Source organism: Neodiprion lecontei, chromosome 6 (genome assembly GCF_021901455.1).
Source record: "Neodiprion lecontei isolate iyNeoLeco1 chromosome 6, iyNeoLeco1.1, whole genome shotgun sequence".
NCBI lineage: Eukaryota > Metazoa > Arthropoda > Insecta > Hymenoptera > Diprionidae > Neodiprion > Neodiprion lecontei.
Window position 1 is genome coordinate 6,954,761 of NC_060265.1, and position 24,857 is coordinate 6,979,617.

Sequence of the window (24,857 nt, forward strand, 5' to 3'; positions counted from 1 at the left end):
AGCATCATCCTGACGCCCTGTCCTATGGTATATTTCAAAAGGCAAGAGAATTAGGAGAACGGTACAGTTTATTTTTAGATCACTGCGACTACAGTATCAAGTGGTTAAAGGTCGTAGACCTTATTGAAATTTCTTAGCGAACTCGAGTCGTTACACGGTTAAACGACCACTTTCAGAGGAAAATAAACAAGGAAGAAACGGAGAACGAGTGAGAAAAAAAAAAGAAAAAAAAAGAAACGCGGAAAAACACCTTAATATACACAAATCAAGACTGTTGTTCATCCCGTATGTAACAATCATAAATTTACTTAATATATAACATTTGCATAAGAATCGCTCGATGACTTTACTGGGCTGCGAAAACAAAACAAGGAACAAATAAGATTTTCACCTTCGTCTTTAAATTGAAAAAAAAAAAAAAAAATATGACGCCTTCTTTTTCTTTCGAAACGCTGAGTTTGCCGAAAGACACCGCCCGTTTCGTGATAAAAATGTAAACCTGCAGCTATGATCGGTGACGCCATCGCTCACGGTTTAGTCACTGTATAATATGTATAAGTATACGGATATGCATATAATGCGCATACCCAACTCTTCCATAACACATACAACGTGAAAAAAAAATGAAACAAAATGAAAAGACGAACAACCGAGTGTAATAAAAATAGGAGAGAAGGGATAAAAAAAAGTGACTGAAAACAGCACTCACTGTGCGGAGATGAGAGGAAGTCCTGCTCCTCCTGCGACGGATCCTCCCGACTACCCGAGTGTTTCATACCCCTCTGAGATTGCGGTGATGGAGGCATGCCGCCGGCACTAGACGGCATCCCGTAGATTCCGTGCATGGCGAAGTGTTTCTCCGCGGCCGCCGCGGCCGCCGCGGCGGCGGAACCGCCTCCGGATTCCTCTTTATTCATCACCTTGCCCACTGAAACGTCAACGTCAGAACGTTGCAGCGTATATCGATACCTATGTACAATGTGTACATACATCCATCTCGAATAGAGAGTTAGAGAGAGGTAAGGCAATCCGACCGTCGAAAGTTGCGTATATCACAGGCGGTAATTTTACATACATACATATATATAAGTGTAAGTAGTAAAAATAATTATAATCAGAAGGAGAAAAATAAGAAGGAAAAATATCAGGATGACCGTCTTGCTCGGAACGACGTTCGTAATTTCACAACGACGAAACCACATCTGGAATCCCGCGTGCCGAGGTTCCTCAGAACGGAATTCGTTCGCTCATCGGACATCGGCGTTGTTTTATCATTATGATTATTACTTCCTTTACTCTCCTTCTTTTCCTATACATTTCACAGTTTCGCCATCCTTTTCCCCCCCCTCTCTCTCTCTCTCTCTTTTGCCAGATTCAAAGTGGCAAGTAACCACCTCTTTGATCTTGAGATAGCACGTCAAAATTGTATACATAAAAGTGGTGGTGGGCCTGCCGCACCCGATATACTATACCAAACCAAACCGCATACCCCACGTTATCCTCAGAATTTTCCAGCTACAGCTTGCGCACAACTTATATAAATTCATTTCGGCTTAATTCCGTCGCGTACTTTACGCAAGTATAACGCATAATAAACTATAAAGCCGCAGGATTAACCGGAGTAATGATATGTTGCACGTAAATGACTGTCTTTTCTTTAAAAAAAAAATAAAAAAAATAAAATAAAAAAACTTGAGCTTTGATCGAAGCCAGTAACATGGGTAACCTGCTATAATAAACTTAACGCTTCTATCCGCAGTTGAAACAACAGCTAGTGTAGGTTCGGTATATAGAAAGAGCAATACCATTAGCTAATCGAACCGAAAGCAACCATCGACCATCCGAAGCCAATGCGTGCACTCCGGCACCCAAGATACCTTACATGCGGATTCGTCAAATCGTAAATTCGTACTCACTGGACGAGAGGGTGCTGAGATGCGGCGGAAGTCCGCCGTAAGGTAGACTCGGCAGGTATCCTCGGGGCATCTGGAGGCTAGAATGGAAGAGTTTTGGTGCCGTCGCGGGCAAGGGTTGCTCCTGATGACCGCTGCTCCCGGCCCCGGTCGAGTGGGAGTCGCTTCCCGGCGAAGAGGAGGCCGTCTGTCCCGACGACTTTGGCTTGGTAAGGTTCAACGGGGTGTCAGGATCCTGGTGCGTCGGTGCCACCGGCTGCGAGGATCCGGAGCTCGGCGTCGGCGTCGGCGAAGACTCCTTCTCCATCTGCGTCGTCATCTGCGCCAGGTGCGCCGTCGCCCAGGAACTTGGACCGTCTCGATGCCCGCTTATCATCTGTAACAACAAACGTTCCAAGTTGTTTACCTGGTTTTCGTTATTCGCTCTGAATCCGGTGTTTTTAATTTTGCCGCGCGACGCGGTGACACGGACACACATGGAAACCACCCTCAGGATGAGTCGATCTCCTCCTGCGCTCTCGTTTCAATATTTGAATCCATTTTTCCAAAATAAATTTTGTTGCATCGCGACGATTCATCGTTCGTAGCTCGTCGGCTTGATCGATCGAATGTATTAATTCATCGGTGGAAATTGCGTATCGCGCGCATCGTGCATCGCAGTTACATGAGTTCACATCGAGAGAGGAGTAGGTGTGGGTGTAACGATTTTGAAACGCATCTAGGGTGCGCACGGCGGCGTCGTGACATCTGGAGATCTTTTATTGACACAAAAATACCAGCGTAACCGAGTCGGCCTGACCTACTCGTTCGGTAGGAGGCGGAGGCGGAGGCGGAGGAGAGTCTTCCTGTTTCAATATTATCTCGGGAATACCGTGCGTGCAGCGAGCGCGTCGCGAGAATTATTAATCCCCGCCGAATATACATATGACCGTGTAGGACTGTGGAGGAGTATCAACCGACCGCGCGGGCCATACGAGGTCGTCATACTCACGTTGGCTATGGAGTTGATATGCTTGTTTCCCGTCATCGCCGTAGAGGTTGGCGGCGGCATGGAGGTCACGGGTAGTCCCCGAAGCTGCTCCTGAAGAAAGGGTAGGAACATGAGGGTCTGAGGCCCCGGCATCGTGACCTGGCCCTTGCTGATTTGCGCCTGAAGCTCCTGGATGTTGTGCTGCATGATGTGCTCCTGCTGGCGCTTGAGGTGCTCGGTTTGCAACCGTTGCATGTCGATCTGCTTCTGGGTCTCGGCGTTCAGGTGCGGAGGGTAAGACTGAAAGAAGCCAGAAGGAGAGACGTTCCGTGAGTAAGAGACGGCGAGAGAGAGAGGGAGAGACTCGGACGCACCATGAATCACCTGAAAGCGTGATAAAATGTAGCCGCACGTCGTTTGCAGAAGTACCCGGATGCACGCGGCTGCAACGCTCGACCAAAGTTCCGGTCATCTAACGGCGATCAGAGCCGGGCATACTTCATTATTCATTTGCGAGGCTCGCAGTTATGCCGATGATACGTATCCGTGACAGCTATACCGCCCACAGTGGCTAAATTTAAATAGGCTCACTGCCAGAGGGTTTCATTCACATCCACGTCCACGTAGCCGGCACACCGACGCGCGCATTCGTGGACCGGCAGCCTCGCCGAGTTTGCGTGGATCTCAGTATGCGAGATTCCGCCGAATATCCACGCACACCGCAATGCCGCACCGCTCGTGCATTCACGCCAACTGCACCGGCAGCGCGCCTAAATTTAGCCAGGCAATTACCGAACCGGTAGGTATGCCTCTCATAATCGTTGCCCGATGCCGTGCCTACTCCGACGGCGAAATGTATCATCCTTCCACGACCCGGGTACCTCTTCCCGACGTGCGATTCATTTATCACACGCGCGGGTCCTTCTTATTCCTGCTTCCGACCCAATCCGAGGTCCTTGGACCGCCTCGCGAGCTTGCGCTTTGCGCGTTGCACGCGGACCGGACCGAGGATTGGACTCCAAAGGCTCTCGTACATCTGTATCGTACACCTACGAGCAGCTCTGCGATGCCGAGACGTGAAACGGTCAAAGTACCCGGAAGGAGGATCTGGACTGACGCGACTTTGCGGAGGTGGGATGATCGTCGTCCGGGCGACTAGTGAGGGATGAGTTTGCGCGAGGTTTCGCGTATACACCCTAGGCGTGGTATATTTTCGGACATATCTTTATTAGATGTTTATTATCTGTTTACGGACCGTCCGTCCATGGTCGCCTGTACGTGCCTCTAGTATACCCTTTTGATACCGTGGCACCGTCAGAGTTCACAGATAAACAAATTGCATGTTCGCTAGCAGACGGGTTTCTACCGAGCAATAATATTAATAAATAGCCGCGCGTGTATTCCCGGTCCGCCGGATATTGTACGCTGGAAACTCGGACCCGTGCGTCTCATTCCTCGGACTCTGTAATATATCATGCCGTCTCTCTTATTCTTCGCTCCGTTCGGCGTTCGTCAGGGTCCTCTGCTTCGCCACAAAGGCGACTTTGTCTCGGATATCGTCCCCGTCGACGTGCAGCGGCAGCTTCTACGTTTGTACGCCTGGAGTTATCCTCCTTATCGCCGATTCTTTCCCGCCGCAGCTCGATCGTTCAACGTTTTATAAGAGACATACCGACGCCGTTGTCGTCGCCCAGATATCGCGGGCTTCTGTACAGTATCTTCCCACCAGACTTTGATACTCGGAAATCGAAATCGAAGCCCCTTAGTGCCGCCGGTACCGTACCGATGATACGCGACGACGTTTCGTCTTGATCAAAATGATTATGGATCGGTCGATTCGTTCGCCGCGATAACTTTCTTTCCATCGTCGTGTAATTGGGAAAAAGAAATGAAATTGATCGGCGTGGAAAAATCTTTGTTCCGAAACAACGCGGTCGCGTATTCGCTTTGTAATACCATACGACGAATAGGAGGAACGACAAATTCGCAAGATTATAACTATTGTGGTTTAATTTTGGACCGTAAAACGCGAAGCGGCCAGTTGGCCGGCTCGCAGAATATCGCGCATCTGTTCCCGACCGCCCGAGTTTAACTTGTAACGTACGTGCGTACTTTGGTCCATTGCCTATCCTCGTACAGGGTTACAGCTTCCGTTGCGCAAGATATTTGTCATCTTTCGTTTCTTAATTTCTCACTACTTTTTCCAGCCATTAGGTACCTCGTGACAGACGATAATATCTCCGAGATTCTAACAGCGACCGGATGACTGAATAATATTACACCGCGTGTTTTCTCTTCATCTCTGTGTCATTCTAACGCTGCAGGCCTTAACGCGCTCTTCCATAATGCAAGATGAAAATTTCAGTAGGGTATTTATTATTCACTGTCAATGCTGAGGGCTGGCTGTGCGGTAACAATGCGTGCAGCAGGAGAGCATGAAAGGGCCAAGAGCAAATAGAGTTGCGTGAGGGGGAGAATCAAACAGTAGCATCTGTGACCCGTACGAGGTATTCGATACAGTTGGATGATGGTCATAGGAATTCATTTGACACAAAGCACGGCCACGTGCATTGTAAAAACTCTATCCAAGTACTTACTTACATCGGGGTCAGTAAAAAGGATAAATATTTATACCGGTACATACTAAGAATATACATGGATTATCCGCAGAAGTGAAGAACCTTTGTAAATGTCTTAGTTTGCAGGTTTGCACTTTTTGCCAAAGAGCATATTGAAATCGACTGTAAAGACTACCGATCTTCGTGCCCTAATTTTGTCTATTCTCAACGAAATCGAACTTTAATCGTAGATGCCGGCGATCAGAGAATTGAGATTAAGGTAAAGTGTATCGGTTATTGACACGTTTAGACACAATTATTGACCCTTTTATTTGCCAAGGCACAAATTGTGAATTCCTCGATGAATAGAATCAATTGATAAAGGGTTAGACGATGCAAACTTATTTTTTTGGTAATTTTAGAACTAAGGATCGAACAGATACGACCAAAAAAAGGTCAATAACTGGTACCGACACTTACCTTACACGCGTGTATATGCATGGTAGACAAGAATTTTTTAGCATCAAGGAATACGGACAGGTGATTTATTTGTGTCTTTTTTTCCATCCCGCTTACGGGCGACCCTTGTTCGTCGCGAAATTGAACGTCAATATTACTTCCGTCTGAAAGCAATTGAACACATCAGGGGTTATTCCGTTCTGCGCCGGAATTGGTGGAGGAAAGTTTGATAAAATTGGGACTTCGATCGACTCCCTCTTCCTTCTATTCCCCACGATCCCAACCCTACGGCGTCCCACGAATCGCGCCACTTTTTATGCTATTCAGTAACCGCGTGTCCCACGATAATCCTTGGCTTCCTGGCTCGAGAGAAGGCGGGAGGAGAAGCTCGTGCAGTTGGTTCTTCTCATTGTCGTTTGACGTATCACACGTGCGGAAATAAGTGAAAACAGCTGACTGAAGATCGGTTTTCGCCTAGCTATTTTCATTCAGAATCTCGAAAATATCCGAACAATTATTGTTCAATTTGTGACTTTGGCGTAAAGTTTCAATAAATAAAACCCTGTCTTTTCTTCTCTTTAAATTAAAATTCCCGTTACTCCAAGACGATTTTGACCCCGTTTTTCCAGCAACCCAAGTTTAAATAGTCGAAAAAATCCGTTCCTAGTCCGCTGCGCCACAGCTAGAGTTGGTTCGGAAATTATCGGAGGATTGTAGTAGACATAGTTCCCGATGTGGTTCCAGCTCGTTATACGAGCTCGCGACGACATCCTCGTAAAAATGTTGACGCGTTCCTCTGTATTCGTGACACAACAAAGCTTCGAGCCTCGGCGCGTTAAAGCTTGAAAGCTCGGAGAAACGAATCCCGCTACACGATTATTCTAGCTGCAGACACAAACTGTAGCTTAGGCAGATGGGCCGGTCTCCGAATCTCCCACACTAAAACTTGGAGTAAGAAAAGCACGTCTTCCTTATGAATGAGCGTGCATAATTCTCCGACTCGAGAAGCCATTCACTTAAGGAAGTCATAAATTTAACTGTTGGAAATCAAATCGTCGATCCGAGGGACTTGAATGACCGAAATACTTTTTAGAATAACAAGGAATCAATCGAAACAACCGATATCATTAGAATTATTAAAAATTGTTGACAACTTTTGCGGTAAGCGTCAAGTGGTTTCAATTCGTCAACGTTCTATTGCAAATTTCTCATCATTTTTCTTGCAATTCTCTGTGATCCTCCACCCTCCGCTGAAACTCGCCTAGAACGTTGAGAAATGATTGAAAATCAACGTTACCGAATCGACATCGTTCATTTGGCAATATCGAAGTTGCACCGTCCCCTCAAATTTTTCTCTCCCAATTGTCAGAGGTACGATGAAAGAAGCGTTTATTATTCCGCCGCATTAGCAGCGGCGAATATTTCCCTGACAGTCAGTCGCGATTCGATTATCTTCCGCTCCGTGATCGGACTCGACGAGGAAAGCCAAGAAGCTCTCTGCAGACGGTACGATGCCGGGCGTCATATATCCGTGGTATATTAATAGCGTAAACTAATGCCGTGCGAGGCGTGCACAGGACACCCGGAACGAAGACGTCGCTACTGTGTGTGCACCACCCTCTTAAGGGCTCAGAGTTGTAGCCCGGCGGCGTTCGCGGATCGAGTAGGAATAAGCCGACCTACCGAAGAGACCGACTGTCAAGGGGATTATTGTCCCGGGTTCTTATCTCCGGCGAGTAGCTATATCCCGTCGACTCCGCGGGCGTCCCGCGGGACCCGGAGACGTCAGGACGCGTCCGCGCCGAGAGCGTCACCTCTATTTCCTTCCCTTTGTCCGCACCCCTCGGGAGCCGTCGTCGGAACGCCCGGCGTCGACGTACCGACCTCTTCGACGCCTCCGCGATCGGAGGAAAAATAAAAAGAGGAAGAGGAAGACGAAGAAGAAGAAGAAGAAGAAGAAGAAGAAGGGAGGGAGGGAGGGAGGGAGGGGAAAACAGACTCGGCTCCTTATCTCCGTTCACTCTCTCTCTCTCTCTCTCTCTCTCTCTCTCTCTCTCTCTCTCTCTCTCTCTCTCTCTCTCTCTCTCTCTCTCTCTCTCTCTCTCTCTCTCTCTCTCTCTCTCTCTCTCTCTCTCTCTCTCTCTCTTTTTCTCTCGCGTTTCACGCCATCGTCGACGTGCCGGCACTCGACGACTATAAGGTGGCGAGAAACGAGGCCTGTTCTCACTTTTGGCACCCGGACTCTCCTCCCACCGTTTTTGCCGCGCGGTGTATAAGTACGGGTATTTTTACCGGGTTTTCACCGGGTCTGTGTTTACGGAAAAATTAAAACAAATATCACCTAGCTACTCCCGCGTATATCTCTTTCTCCCTTTTTTCCCATCGCCCCAAGCACGAAGCATTCTCCTCTCGACTCTTGCTCGCGCAAGCTCGCTCTCGTTCTCTCTTCGTTCGAGTGTTATTCGAGACAAGCGCCCCGCCGTTCGAACCTATATGAGCGATGATCGTCAACCAACGCCACGTTCCGCGTTTAATTTAGCGCACGTGTTTCGGGTATAACGCCGAAGGATGCAGGGTGTGCACGAGGTATGAGGCGCGACGACGAAACGCGTCCTATATTTACAACAATTTTTTCCATTGCTATTTCACAGGGACATCACTGATTTCATGCACATTTCCGCACGCTACGATCCTCCCTTAAAATACCTTGTTTCTGTTTTGTCGCGAAAATTGAAACTCAAGCAGGCGATCAGAGGGATCAAGTGCGTGAAAAAGGGATTCGACGATAGTTTAAAATTTTCGCGACTTTCAATTTCGAATATTTGTTATACCTACTCGCGGCGAAGTTTGAGGTAAGCGGTTGAAACGAGAGAGGCTTGCGCCGTGCGAACACGACACAAGAGATTCCTCTTCTTTGCTTTACATATCGAGAGTATTAGTTGGCATGCGGTTGGTTGCTGGAGGCGCTCTTTTTCTTCTAGGCTACCTCTTCTCTCGTCTCTATGCTTTTCTCTTCTTTTTTTTTCGGTTCTTTTGGTTCGTTTGTAACAACCTTCCACCGAGACGAAAATAAATGTAATCGTTTAATTTGATTGACTGTGTAGCATATCATATATACACACGCATACATATATATTGTATACACCGACCAGAATTGTACTCTCATATACTGATTATAAAAAGTCTCGTGGTTTGTTTATTTCCTTCTCTTATCGGGTTCACTCGACTTTGTGGCCCCAAGCCAACACCGACGTAGAGGGAATAAAAAAAAAGTAATGGGCTTACAATAGATACTTGCCAAGCCTTTTTCCTATCATTCCACTCCGAGGCAACGCAACGCCACGCACCGCAATATCGAAATTCATATTGACACGTAATAATTGTAAAAACAGTTATACCAGAATAATTCGCGCGATTGCTTTTATGCAAAAACTTACAAGGACACAACAGTACGAAGAACAGTATTTTCTACATTCAGGTACACTGTCCCATGTGTCGCCTGCTGCAGGATTGCCTGCAGTAATTTTCGATTGTAAAATTCCCTAATTTTCCAGACACACTTACCACCTTTAGCATCTTTTTTAAAATTAAAGTAACGCAGGGAAAGCTCGAATTCGCAATAGTGTTAAGTTTGAGTGAAAAGTTGAAGTTTGAAACGTGGGTATTTACAAAAACTAGATTAATTTTCCACTAGGTATCCGTCACCAAGATTTTCCCACGTAAAACAAAAATCCCCGACTAATCCAAGTGCCTACACGCAGAGACAACAATCGGCCCCTCCGACCCGCATGAATCCGACTTTTCGCCCAGCCGGATCGTCAAGTCGGCTCCTTAATAATTCGCAGACAATTAAAATAACCCGTCCCGCCCGGCCGCGCTACCGCACGAGCTAGAAAGTGATTAATTCTGAAGGGGTGGGTTTCAGGGGGGGGGGGGGGGGGGGGGGCGCCTACTTGAGCGTCCGCGCGTCTCCTCCTCCTCTTCCTCCGCGGCGGGTGGCGTCGGCGTCGACGTCGGCGTCGAGGGGCGTGGGGCGGAATACAGCTTGTACTGCCGATTACAATGCACGCCACAGGGTTATACCTCAGCAACCGCGGATCACAATGAAGCGGCCTCCTCGCCCTCGGGATTCACTGACTTTAATTAATTTCGCGTATGCGCGCAGGCATAACGGGGGCATAAAGTCACCGCGCAACTCGAACCTCTGCTTGCGCGCACACGGACACACACACGCGCGTAGGTACGCGAAATATTAACGTGCGTTCTACGAGCAAGGCGGGCGATGTGTGTATAACGTTATAATAATCCCGATCCGACCATCGCCGTGCACGGACCGAGCAGCCAGGAGCTGAACAACCACGCGGTGCTCGACGAACCGCATTCAGAGATATCTACGCTGGTCCGAAGAACCACTTGAAACGAGAATAATGCGCCCGTGCATGTGGCCCTGCCCTCCTCCCCCCCCTTTCCCCCCCTTTTCCCTCTTTTCCACCCCGAACCCCGAAAAGCGGATACACGAAACCCCGGCTAGCTGCCGATGTGCAGGACTCGCGTATCGTGCCCCGTCTAGAAATATTTATGACGGGCTTATTTTTCCCACTTTTTAGTTTGCATCCGTATCGCGGTTGCAGGCGATCTCCTTGTTTTTCTTCACAATTTCAAATATATATATATATATATATACACGTATCTGTAAACATGTATTACAGTGTACGGTTCCATTGCAGGGAGGGATGAGGGGATGGACCGCGGTGCAGCCATGCAGACACACGCTGAGAGAATAATATCGGCGGAGGAATGAATAAGGTATAATAATACAAGATGCAGGTTACACCTTGAGCGTAAACTGATACATCGGTGGTTGTCCGGCACCGAGAAGAATATGCGATACATCTACACCTACTTGCGTACAGGTGGAGAGATATTGCTATGGGAACGTTTCGCGAAACGTGAGAAGAACTCGTAGGGGACTGCGTGGCAGCCACGAGAATACGAAATTCACTCATCCGTGATTATTTTATTGTTTATATTGTGTTTCTTCGATGGTTGAACGTACCGCAGTTGCCGTACGATTATTGTGTTTAGGGGAGGAGACTTCGGTAAAATTTTCAAAATCGTTACTAGCAATCGTGTGAACAAAAAATCCTTCCACCAATTTTTCGATTATGCTGGTGTAGACCTTGAAACAAGGTTTCAACCTCCCGTGATGAAATTGTAGGCGCAAGGAATTCTTTGCAGCAGTGGCCACAATCTTTCCTTGAAAGGTTCCTTGTGCATAATATGCATTCTCGTTGCAGGATTTTGAAACCTTCTTCCAGAGCATATGATACAGTAACCTAAAAATCAGTCGAAGAGCTTTTTTATAATCATGTCGGAATAAAAAAAAAAAAGTTGATTTTTGTTCGAAATTTCGATGAAGTCTCTTCTTAAAAGTATCGTCATAATTTTTCTATCGGGATCCGAATTTTCTGAAAAATAATCACGATACGACGTGTCGTAGATCTTTCAAGTGCAAAAAATATTTGTAAATGATTCCTGTAACTTGTGAGGTGTTATGTTGAAATTAAAATTTTCTTTTTTCTTTTATTCGTCACGAATTGAACAATTCTTGTAGTTTCGTTTACGCTATTCCACCGATTCATTACCGTACCATCCTCTATTTCCAGAGACCCAATTTTTTCCACTGCACGAATAAATCCTTACGCTTGTAAATGCTCAACTCTCGTATACATCAAGTTAAACAGCATCTCAAGATGAATCTTTAATATCAAACTGTTACGCACAAATCGAAATCTGTGCATTACACCCCCATAGCTGCCGCAAGAGTTAATGGTATAAAATTATTTCGCTTCATCCAAATTTTCCATTCTCCTTCTCCCGCGTACGTCCGATTTAATAAAGCCGAGTCAGTCACTCGAGCGAAAGTGAATTCGGTCTTTGTGCGGGGGATGCGCGAAAAGAAGTGTTTGGCGACGGTGGCGGAACGGAACGGAACGGAATAGAATGGAATGCACAGCTGCGGCACGGGTCCATTCACATTCGTCGGAATTCCTGTGCCATGCATGCCTTCGGGCACAGGTCCGCGGATGCGGTCTCCTCTCTCTCTCGTTGCGGAGCAACCGCGGCCGCCACCCACTCTGCACGGCAGCCGCGGCTTTCCTAAATATAGAAAGGCGTACGCAGAAGAACAAGAATCGCGGAGAGTTTATATTGTCCGCGGAGTCAATTGTCGCGCGTCTCTCGGCAATAATTATTGCGATACTCGTCCGCCGTGCAACGATATTGTACGAATATTGTACAACATTTATAATTGTATTGTAACCCCTCGGACCGATATCCTCATCGACGCCTTTGTCGTCGAATTATATGTGTATACATAACAATGGTGTATATATTGTATAATCTGACTAACAAGAAGACGACGAAAAGTTCGTTCCTTTTCTCTCGTTGTATGTACAGGTATTATGTATATTATGTAGATATAACAATAATAAAAGCGAAAATTTGTCTAATTAGAGAGAGCGACCCCGGCAATTCACCCGCGGCTTTGTCACGTTCATTCATTCCGCGAGTGCGAATTCACCCCGATGACGATGCCGGTACTCTGTAGAGGGGATGAGGAGTGGGGCGGGTTGGTTCACCCCTCGTCGAAATTTCACACCCCCTGAACACCCCCGGATATCTTTTCCGCAATTGGATCAATTCGGGTCATCGAAGATCACGCGCGTTAAAAATTATTTCCGCCTAACGTTCTACAGGTTATAATCGTATACAATGATTAACAATAATTTTACAACATCCGATAAACGGAACGACGCGACACGGAGCTTTCTTTTTCCGCACAGGGCGCGTGTGGGGCTTTTTAAGTGATACACTGCGTAACTGATCGACCTGTTCGCCCAGTATCTCGTGATTCTCGATAACGAATAAGGCAGAGCTTTTTAAGCGCGATGTACTTGTCAGGTGTGACATTCGTCTATTACGCAGAGTATAAGACGCATGAGGGATGCGCTCGCTATATCGAGAGGCGGCTTACTAGGTATATTATACGCTTTCCCGCGTTCCCTTTACTACTTGTAGATTACATAGCGAAGATGACTGTTGCCGCAAGCAGCGGCACCGGCATCGCCGCCGCATCAGGGTATGTCAAGTGTATATTTGGAGCAGCTGAAAAAATTGCTTTTTCACAGGGATTATCACTCATATATGTATAGACCTATAACCTATACCTACATAACTTCATCTACCTCCAACTTCAACTCTACCTACACTGCGTGCACGTATTTGTTTTAATCTATTTTCGGATGATGAGAGAGAGCGAGAGAGAGAGAGAGAGAGAGAGAGAGAGAGAGACGGAGGGAGGGAGGGAGGGAGGGAGAGAGTGAAAGGGAGACTCGCGAGAACGCATTATAGCCCCGGGCCTTTGGCGAAGCGTGAAAAAAATTGGTATAATATTTTGTATAAACATACTGGGTGCAGGATTGGAAAAAATAGATAATGTGAAAAAAAAATAAAATAAATTAAAAATACACCGAACATACAGAGTATTCGAAAGAAAAAATCACGCTCGTCCATCTATCTATATACACACTAGGTATACACATATAATATGTATACGATGAAGGGTGAAAAATGACAACCACGGAATTTCTTTGATATCCCGTTGACGGATCGACGCGCCTACTTTATACCGAGGCGTTCAAATGATGATGATGATGATGATGATGATGATGATGATGATGATGATGATGATGATAACAACAACAAAAACAACAACAATAATAATAATAATAACGGGAATGATGATAATTATTATCGTGCCTTTTTTCACCTTTATCGATTGCGCGCAATTATTCGTACGTCGATGGTCTGCGTATACGGTAAGAATAATAAAACGAATATAGTATAATTATACGCACTAAGGCGCCTGTAGTTGAAAAATAAAAAATTGAAGAAATTCAAACTCCCGAATGTATATAATTTTTAAATCGATAAGCTGCGCAATATCGGAGGTTGGATATTGGACGGATGAACTGCCATGTACCTACAACCGGTGGTTATTACATAAAGTGATATTACGGTAGGAGGAGCACCCGGGTGTCGGTTGATGTAAAGGAGAAGTGAGACGTCTTCTCGCGTTCCTGCATGGAGGGTGTCACAGGTATAGTTACGAGTATAGGTACAGATGCATCAGCGGCGGCAGCAGCAGATATTAATTTTTCTTCCGTCGCGCGAAGCTCATTTATCAACGAGGCGTTTGAAAATTTATTTTTCGAAAGGTTGCAGTGCAAGCGTACGTTATAAGCGCATATATATATATATATATATACATATATACTACTACGTATATACTACTACCACGGAGGCAATGCCATCGCATAACTGCAGGACTGGCACTCGTTTGCAGCTTGCGGCTTGCAGCTTGCAGCTTGCACACCGCGTATATGGGATCTTCGGTATATAAGATACGGTGTATAATACTACGTACAAAATACATATACACATATAAGTGAAATATGCCATCGTGTTTCAAGAACACATTGCGACACGTCGCTTTTACATATTGGACCGGAAGTCTTGGCTCATTTTTCTCCTCGGGGATGCTGCTGCAGCCATGGCCAGACCGTAATAGGGAAGAATAGATCCGTAGATCTCTTCCTGCTCCCTTTTCAGTGAGAGAAGAGAAAAAAAAAAAAATCTACGGGACGTCGCAGCTGCTACAATAGCTGGAAAACGGGAAGAGAACCCCTCGCGGTAATTAATTAGCGAGTTAAACTGATCGCGGTTTTCTTTTGATTAGCCGATGTAGATTACACGTGTACACAACAATGTCACCGTGCACTTTGCACAGCGTTGTTATGTATCATGTACCGGTTATGCGACGACGAAGACGATTCATCAAATTTTATTAGTATTGTCATTATCGCTTGTTTACTTTTCTTTTTCATTATTCTCCCGAGCTTTTGCGGTCGTGTTTTTTCCTACCGAGCGAGAAGACGCCGGCGGTTTAACCTCCGGCAGAGCTGCGGATTAAGGAGTAAACGTTAAATTACACTGCAGTCTGCGGCGAAGGAGAAAATGAGAAGTAAATGAGAAGGAACGAGAACGAGAGAAAGAGGATGGAGGAGGGTAGAAAACGGAGAAAAAGAAGCACTCTTTCTCTTAAAGTAACCGCGCGAAACGGGATAAGATTACTTGAGTATAATAATAATTATTATAATTTTTCTTTTTCTTTTTCTTTTTTTTTTTTTCTCTTTCCTACCTCATGCAATTTAAACCCAAAGCACGTTATTATTTTCGTCCCCGCGCACGTCGTATGGCGCTAACGATCGTGGGAACAATGAGCACAATGTTAATGAGAAAAGTAATTATGTGAGGAATTCTTTCGTTCATTCTTTCTTCTTCCGTTTCTTTTTTTTTCTCTCTCGCTTTCTTTTTTCTTTTTTTTTTTTTTCATTACTTCTTGCTTCACTTTCATTTTCTTCTTCCTCGTCTCCACCTTCGTTTCCGAGCCCGCGGTATTTTATACGCCTACTACATTATACGTATACCCTACGTAGGTATTGTGCACACGGTACGCCGCCCACTTATATTCCTCCTTTTATTTTATGCCCGGCAAATCGGCGAAGGAAATGGAACGCTGTGATGTTTCACCCCGCGAGGAGGGGGATCTTCGAGGGTCTTGAGGGGGAGGAAAACCGCGAACACCAAGTGGTTCACAGCCCTCGTAGTCTGCAGGGTCGCACCTTACTCCTTCTATAAGTCCGTATAATCCGGCGAATTGTTCACCGAACAACGGGAAAATATTACGGAGAACGGCGCGCGGTAAGATTTCCTAATTTTCAATTCTACCAATTTCGCCAAATTCAACAACCCCCTAAATCGCAGCTCGACTCTGCGCAGCTGGTTAAACCTCTTGTACACAAATGACAATATAATTTAAACGTTAACATATAGATTTTTTTTCAGTTACTAATTTTACAAGAAAATTTCAACGTCAATTTTAAGTTTCGAATACGAAATTTTCTCAATCAAATTCCTTATCACTTCTACCCCGAGTGCATGGATTTTCAAGTTTATAAATACCTTGTTTACATACATAAAAAATATTTCCCGTTCGACTATATAAAAGATCGCAATACGTAACATTTGCTTTCTCTCTCTCTCTCTCTTGCTCTCTCTCTCTCTCTCTCTCTCTCTCTCTCTCTCTCTCTCTCTCTCTCTCTCTCTCTCTCTCTCTCTTTCTATCTGAGCTTTTGAAGTCAGCGAAACGTATATTATGTAATCAATTAGATGGGTAAACAAATAAATTCCTTATCCCATCACGCTGTGCGGAAGCGCGTAGAATCTGTTGCAGAAATTAGGGATGAAGAAGAGTCGATAAAAGCGTGCAGTAGGATGAATTAAAGGTAGGGGTGGAATCGCTGAGGGGTTTTATGCCGGGGTGGTGAGGGTAGTGGGATCAGTCGGCGGGTTTAATGAGGTTACCTGCAATTACATGCATTAGTACCGTGCTCGTCGACGGGAACGCGATTCACCTCGTGCGGAAGAGATACCTTATACCTCTATCTCTATAGTTATACCTGTACGAAAGCGCATGCGGGCAAAGATTGCACAGACAATCGTACGATGCGCGTATAGGTGAAGGTATATCCGCGTGCAAAAATGCGCATATGTTAACACACCGATTCGCGGAACTGGAGTGCAGATTCGAATTAACGGTGGACCTGCAAGTGCGCGAAAGCGCTAACCGCCGAGCTTTAACCTTCGGCGCGAATCGCGGGTAAGCCGTTAAGCTCTCCGAGTTTGCGAATTCCCACTGCAAGCGCACCGCAGCTGCGCGAATTACAAACGCGAAATCGCAGTGAGGGTGGGTGCGGCGTCAGGTGCACCTCAGGTTCACAAAACGCGTCGTAGATACGCCTCGATGCGCCGAGGGCGGTGCGTCGTCCTGACGATCAAACGCGACGGCGTCGCGACGGTTCGCGTCGCGCTTTGATCGCTCGGAGAGATAAACCCGCACCCGTTGCGCGCAGACAAACACACACACACACACACACACACGGTGGAGTGAGACTCGTGCAGGGGATGATAGCGATGGCGCTGCTTAAAAGCACAAATCCATTTAAAAGCTCGGGGTGAAAAAAAAGGGCGGCCAGATTCACAACGCGTTCATGGCTGACCCTTTGCGGCGGAACATCGTTACACTTTTATTTACCAACCCCTCGAGATATAAAAAAAAGCAAACGTGCCGATACGTATCATTACGGAATAAAAAATCCCAAGATTTATAATTCCTGTATTAGAACTCTTCAAGTCAAAATTCTTTGCGTGGAAAAATTGATGATCCGGTATTCCAGCAGACTACGAATATCTCGACAAATTGAAACGACAAAGAATAGCAAGTAATTTCAATTTCACATCAAACTATGTTCCAAAATTCTGCAAACATCGGCCACTTTATACATGTATCCGTATATGTATACCTATGACGGCGTTGGATTCGGTACACGCTTCGCAAACGCTCGTCATGGCCGATGGCCGTTGCAGCGGGAATAATAACGCTTTGCAGTCCGCATGGCCGGCGATCGTCCCCCAAGATTAATTCGGGATGACACCGCGGACGAGTGTCGGCAAACAATCCCCCGTCCCCGATTTCAGGGAATGCATAGTTAGTCGATCGGCTTCCCTTTCCTGAACTCCTGCAGCAGCCGGGGCGACTCGTGAACCCGGGAACCGACAATACCTACCGCTAATTCCCATTAAACGTCGGGACGTGCTAACGGATGGATGAATCGTCCGTCAACGCGATCTGCGCCCCGTTCGATGTAACGTATACTACACGTGTGTATCTTACCTGTGACAACGTTGTAGGATTCACGGCTTCGTACGGCCGTATAAAAATATTCATTTCATCCGAAATTATTGGAAATTTTTCGGCAAAGAATCAGACGATTGTCGGTATGTAATAGAAATTACATGAAAATTGCCCTGATATTATAAGAACATGATATGGTTTATTTATGACTCGATTTATCCAAGATGCGATAATTTTGCCAATTTTTCTTGTCAGGGTGATATTTTTGTGACTTTTGATATTTCTTAACGGCGTAATCAGGGTTGAGGAACAATAATTGTTTAATACATTTTCTTTCAGATTTCTCGCGGTGATAATTACTTAATGTTGTAATAAACGAAAAGCACCCGCGATGCGGAACCTTCTGTGGGGACTTACGTGTATTACACGGCCGCCATATTTGTCATAGCTGGTTTGAGAGAGCGAGCTGCTGCCGGCTACGTGGCGCCGTTCCAATACATGTCATAACTGGTTGGCGTTAAAAAATCTAGGAACAAGACAAATTCGTCCGCCGGACGATAAGGACGGTGAACAATATAATTAGTTGCGTATCGATGTCGACGATTATAGATAGTTATTAAACGTATAACGCGTGTCGTCCTACACGTCTGTCGGTGTGTGGAAATTTAGGGTCTGTGGGAGCAGGCGATGATTAAGTGGGTTTAGATTTTACGCGGTTTCCATACGCACGTGTCCGTACATCACGTGTACGTTACATGTATACAATTCAAAAGCGAGAACTCTAAATTGACTAATGATACGGAGTCGATAAAAAATGAGCCGACCGATAGAACTGGGTATCTTATAGATTACGGTAGAAGAAGAAGGAGAAGAAGAAGACGGAGAGGAAGAGGAATAAGAGGAGGGCGAAGCGGGTGGAACAAGAAGAAAAGCAAGAAAGAGGGACTTCCTGCACTGGAAACTGCATCATGCGTAGACAAATGACCGACCACGATAAACCAGCTCGTAATAAACTTGCCGAGCAATCAGTCCGCATCAACATACATTTATTTCAGGCGCCATCGTGAACGCGTGCCGCGTTGCCCTGTACGATGAAATAATCTCAACCTACTGATATTTACTATGCTATACGATTCAAGATTTTGAGACCACAAAATCATGGTTAATTTTAGGTGTTGATTAATTTAGGCATTCGTAAAATACGAAACACTTATAATCGTATAAGTAATTACTAAATAACTTAAGTTGAACAGTTGTGGTAATTCTGACTTGACGTGGCACAATCTTTTTCATCGGTCGAGAGTTCAGCTGTCATCATTAAGTGCAGTTAGCAAAAAAAGATAAATAAAAATAGCAACTACTTTGACAATCGTTAGACACATTGTACTTTTTGAATAAAGATGTTTAGTTCGTCAGTCCCTGCAACACATTTTAATCCTGGTATCGAAAAATTCTTTCCCATTTTCAATTGTTCCGAAATCCCAGTTTTGCGAAGAGGTCTCGTAAAATTTTAATTACCAAAAAAGCTCGAAGCTAATTATCATACCGAATAACACGCGCCGAATCACGATCCTGAAGTTAGTGACGTTCGTGTATCCACGCATATCAGCGAAATTAAAGATTAAATAACTATTTCGTAACTGCTAAATGATTTTTAAGAAATTAAATTGACAAAATGTCTTCATTAGGTACCTGGTGTACTACTTTCTTGCAATTGCAATTTGAATAGATATAAAGTTCATAAACAAAAATCAAGGTTTGTTCAAATTTAATAAAATGTATTTTTCAAAATAATATTTTTTTTGCCATTCTTTAGTTAACGCAAACAGTTAATTTTCATATCGTTAATAAGTTTCAATAACATGCATTCCAACAAGGTAGTATGTATATATTTTTCGGGAGAAAAATCCACTTATTGGTAACTAAAAAAAACCAAGGAAATTCCTCAAAAATAACCTTTCTTTCTGTATAAAAAAAAAGCACTAATCCGAACAATTCGTCGGTTCCGATCGAACGAACGGATTCGTAAGAAAATAATCTCTTGGAAAAATAAAAGACCAAAACAAAAAAAGAAAAAGAAACAATTCGTTCCTCCAATTGTATAATTATACGAACTTGAACCTCCTGAAGTAAAATTTCCACACCCACCCATATATCCCACACACTTCTTCCCATGATTCTTCCGTATTTTCAAGTTGTATCGACGGCTGTTAGAGGTAAGAAAAGGCGATCGGGTGGCGGAAGGACGGCGATAGCGATCGATGGTCGTCGGCGATTGGAAGGCGGCGGGGCAGGTGGACGAGGCCTATAAACGGCGTCGGGACGCCGCGCGGTTACTGGCGCCTCTTGCCGGCCGCTCACGCGACTCGCTGCGGCGACGAGGACGAGGAAGGGGGAGGAGAGGAGCGAAAGGAGGAAGAGGAGGAGGACGAGGAGGAGGAGGAGGAGGAGGGCAGGGCCACGGAAGCTCGAGGAGAAAGCGGCGAGCGCCTACCTGCGAGGCTGCTCTAGCCGGGCGGACCGCGCACAATAGCCGAGAGAGAGAGTGAAGGAGAGGAGAGAGAGAGAGAAAGAGAGAGAAGAAAGAGAGGCGAGGCGGCTGCACCTGTGCCTCGACGGCAGGTAGCCCGGGGAGGACGGGGAGGGCGATCCGAGGCATAACAGGTGGAAAGGTGAGGGTAGAGCCTCGGCCTCTAGGAGGAGGAATCCCCACCGTCGGCTCCTCTACGCCCTCCGCACGCGATCGGTGAGGAGGAGGGGGTGGAGGCAGAGAAAACCGGCGACCGCCTTGCCACCTCCCACGTAGAGAGAGAGAGAGAGAGAGAGAGAGAGAGAGAAAAAGAGAGAGAGAGAGCGCCTCGCCTCGGCCACCGTTGGCTGTGTCGTGTCCCTCGGATTACAACGTCGTACGTGGCAGGCTCGGGGAAAATCGCCGAGAGAGAACATGATGGAAGTTTTTTCTGGCAGACCAATCGTCTCGATTGACGAAAATAATTTCTCTTCTCTAATGAATGTGATATATGTAACACGTGTCACCGTAAAGCCTAGCAGCTAAGTATTTCGTACGACGAAATTTTTGAGGAATAAATTTTTTTTACACCAGGTAACAAAAACTCTACACTGTAAAATTAGTCGTATACGTAGGTACATAATTGTTAGTCCGAAGTCAACGTTTACAATAACCTCGTGAATTTCACACGTGTAATTAATTGATATAAATATATGTATAATGTGAATTGGAATTTCGAAATTTGAACAATTGTTTTGATAATCTCTATAACGCCTAGTGAATGATTTTTTGTTTTGGTTTAAGTTGCGTTCTGCGGGGTAAAGTTTCAAACAAATCTACCGGTGGTGTTGTAGTTGAAAAATATCTGACCTGCAAACTCGTCGTTAAAACGCCACCATTGACTGGTGCGAATTCGCACTGCGAGTGTGCGGATTTCAAGGGTTGAATTGCACGGAAATGAGCACGTAACCAGATCAAAGGTCGTTTGCAAGAGCTGATATTCCCCAGCTTAGAGAATATAATTGCATGACGTAAATTGCCAATATCTGAATCGTCGATCTGTAATAAAATATCTAATTCTGGAAATGATAATTATTATCCTGACACAGGCTGCCTCTGAATAACATTTTACACCGTGAAAAATTAAAATTCCTTCTATTTCCCGGTCCGCGGATGATGGATGTTGCGTTACAGTTTACAGATCGAAAATATAAAGGATCTATTCATCCGCGCGGCGCGTTCTGTCCGACCCACGGCGGTTTTGGATTGTTCTTAAAACAGTGAAGAACAAAGCGCGTTGTTCTCCTCGAAACCGTCCAACATATGCATATACCTAATGCGGCGTATTAATAGGGGGTCCGATCGTTATTTCCGGAGTCAAAAACTGACGTGGGCGCAGGTAAAACCGCATGAAAACGAGTTTCGTTGGTGTAACTAAAAAAATCCGGTATAACGTGTTACTAATATTTTTTCCCGCCGCCACTCGTGACTAAATTTTCTTGTAATCGTAGCGAAAATTTGATGTTGGCGCAGAAGGTAAATTAATGCCACGACTTTGTTCAATGGAAAATACATAATAATTGTAATAGTCAGAAAATTTATACAGTAAATTGCCAACTATACTCACAATAAAACTGCAGTTACTTGTACACACATGATATACCAACATTTTTTTTCTCCAATTCCAACGATACGTAATTTTTTATAGTGAGTATAAGAGACTATATTTCTCCTCGGCGAATTATACACGAGCTGACAAAGCAGACGGGGTGAACCGCGATTCCGCAGAAGCTGACAAGCATGGCAGGGATCAACTTCAGGGCGGTGAATCGCCTATTAATAATACACCGAGCTGCAATGTCCGAAATATCAATGGAATAGATTATACACGCGTCGAATTATAACTACGGACGAAACACCCGCGGATCAATAAATCACAGGGTGGTATATTTAGTTATCGGAGAATCCCGGCTATCCGCGTCCTTCTTATGTGTTATCTCACCGGTATTAAATGATCGGATGTGATATTTTCAGTAGGAATGGCATCGCTCGGTTGTTACACGCCTAAACGTGCCTGCTGCTATTTGTTACATCCCATATTTAACGCTCTGCTTGCTCCCGCTTCCTCTCGTCGACCCAATTATCCATCGATCGTTTCGGTAAGATCATCCGCGCGGTTAACCTGGATCCATCGAAATAAACCGAATTCCAGTATTCTTAAATCTTTTTGCGATCTACGCAACTGTCGATCCATCCAAAGAAATTTCCGAATCTATATCAGATGACGTAAGAGTAAAACTACGCATTCAAAACCTCGAATATTGTACGATGTGCAAAAAATCCTTAGAAACCGAGTCCACTACTGGTTCAAAAATTCTAATCAACGCTGATTTTTACGGAAAAATCATCCCCTCAATTATAAATGTTTCAAGTTCTTCGCCTTTTACATTGCCGACGATCAGGTTCCGATATTATAACGATATCGCGGTGACGATAAAAATATCCTTTGCTGCAAGTACTCGGCGCACAACGATCGGCTCTGGAGGAACGTGGGTTGCAGAAATATCAGCGATTCCACCGCAGGTATTACCTTGTGTTACCGGTTCATTAGGCTGCGGGCCGTGAGGACGCCGAGGATCGCGTTATTCCAGCCAATGGCCGAAGACGAGTGCGGTAGTTATACTCCTGCGGACGTTGCGTGTAAATGTCGTAGAAAACGAGGTCCTCGTTTTACGCTGACGTGTCACAGCGTTCGTAAAGTTTCGCAAAGAGCAGAATATATAACGCAAACAAGAAACGTATGCGGCAAACGAACGCTACTGCGGATGATAGGTTACGATATACGAGTACCCTATATCCTATATATACTCCTCTTTCGCAAGTAGGATGCGTAAAATAGCAATGGCGGCTTGCTCCTTGTCTTATGTTGTCATATACATGTTTATTCGCGATATTATTCTACGCACACGGGAATGATTTCGTGAAATTGACAAACTTTATCCGTAATATATTCACCGTGAAGGGGTGAAAAAATTACGAAAGATTTATAGACAGGTACGCTTAGTTTCGTAGAAGGAAAGGAAATAGTTACTACTAGTCCACACGGTTTATTACTATATATCACTGTTAGAAGAATATAACTAAACATAATGTCCCAGCAGGTTCACTTTATATTTGGGTTATTTGTTACATTTCCGTTAGTGAATACGACTCACATTTTTTTAATTTTACCATTTAAACTATCATATCAACGTTTAGTTTGTAACTTTCACTTTATTTTCAATCAGTAACAGACTAAGAAAATTATTAAATCAGCCCAAAAATTTTAGTGGACCTGTTGGGACATTTTTTTTTCTAACCGTGTATTCAGCTGCATTTTTTTTTTAACAAATTAATCAGACTTTTCCAAATGAAAAATCGGTTCTTCAAAATCAACCCAAATTTCCATGGATTCGTGAGTAGCTTTCCAAAAAATTCCATTCTCATTGTTCAAAAAACTGTGGATCATTTTCGTTTCCGTTTTTCAAACAACTTACCGATCAAATCTTTTACAATTGCGTATAAATAATTACGTTCAACAATTTCCATGTAAATAATACATAGGTATAACAGTAAATATGTAAACAGTGTCTCCGCGAGGTAGCTCGACGCGGTGAAAATTAATCCTACAATATTCTGTACATCCGTAAATCGCGTTGCGAATTTTTCTCAATCCGAATGAATTTACGACATGCGATCGCGAGGCAGCGCGGCGATGGCCTCGACCGGTTAACAAGTCGGGTTGAGATGACCGCTGCAGGGTGCTTAAACAGCTTGCACAAGCTCGGAATCCTCGCTCGCGGATGCGTCCGATCGGCTAGACTCCCTCTAATAGCGTGAATTTCAAACTGACATAAACGTACACGGCCTGCGTAATTATACATACATAGTATAGAATATCGTGCATAAACCGGGAATGACGATGGGCTGATTGGCCGAGAGCGAGTAGCTTCGTTTTATATTCTTACCCTCTATTATACGCGTACATACCGTACAATGAATATAATATAAAGGCAATGAAAAGAGCAAAGAATGATCTGGCACGTTCGCTTACGACGGAAACTCAACGAGGTGGCAATAACATGTTGCAGCTCCGCGGACAAGCCGGTAGAATTATTTCTTACGATACCATTCAGAGTTGCAGTTTGCATGTATTATGCATACAAATGTAATAACGAAACTTGCGGAGAGAAATCAACGGCACGTAAGTGACTTAGCTGCAGGGATATACCTGCGTTACGCGTAACCTGCCTCTTATTATACGCCTGCCTGCGTACCGCACCGTAATAAGGAGTCGCTAATTGTGTGCAGAGAATTTGCGATAAGTGCAGCAGCTTGCACCTCGTTTACGCGTGAAGGGAAAAAAAAATACATTTTTTTTTATAAATAAATAAAAATATTTTGCAGCGTGTTCGGTTCGGGAAAATCTTGCGCGTAATTATAAAGTGTACTTGCCTGTGCATAAAATCGTCGCGACGCGCGGTAAAAAAGAAACAATAACGATGATGTTGACAATAATAATAACAACGATTTCGGTACAGGTATACGTATATACGAATTGTCGCCGAAATTACAAACAAATAGTGAAATG

General features: G+C 44.8%; 1 protein-coding gene across 3 annotated transcripts in view; it reads right to left on the bottom strand.

Annotated features, from left to right (window-relative positions):
- The window catches only part of LOC107222776 (transcription factor Sox-5), a 137,924-nt gene that overhangs the window by 7,343 nt on the left and 105,724 nt on the right, over positions 1–24,857 (bottom strand). For all 3 annotated transcript variants that reach the window (XM_046742783.1, XM_015662281.2, XM_046742782.1), the window contains 3 exons: positions 2,905–3,183; positions 1,917–2,289; positions 710–928 (listed from right to left, as the gene is read on the bottom strand). In XM_046742783.1, the coding sequence (XP_046598739.1) occupies positions 710–928; positions 1,917–2,289; positions 2,905–3,183 (871 nt within the window). The remainder of the gene's footprint in view (positions 1–709; positions 929–1,916; positions 2,290–2,904; positions 3,184–24,857) is intronic.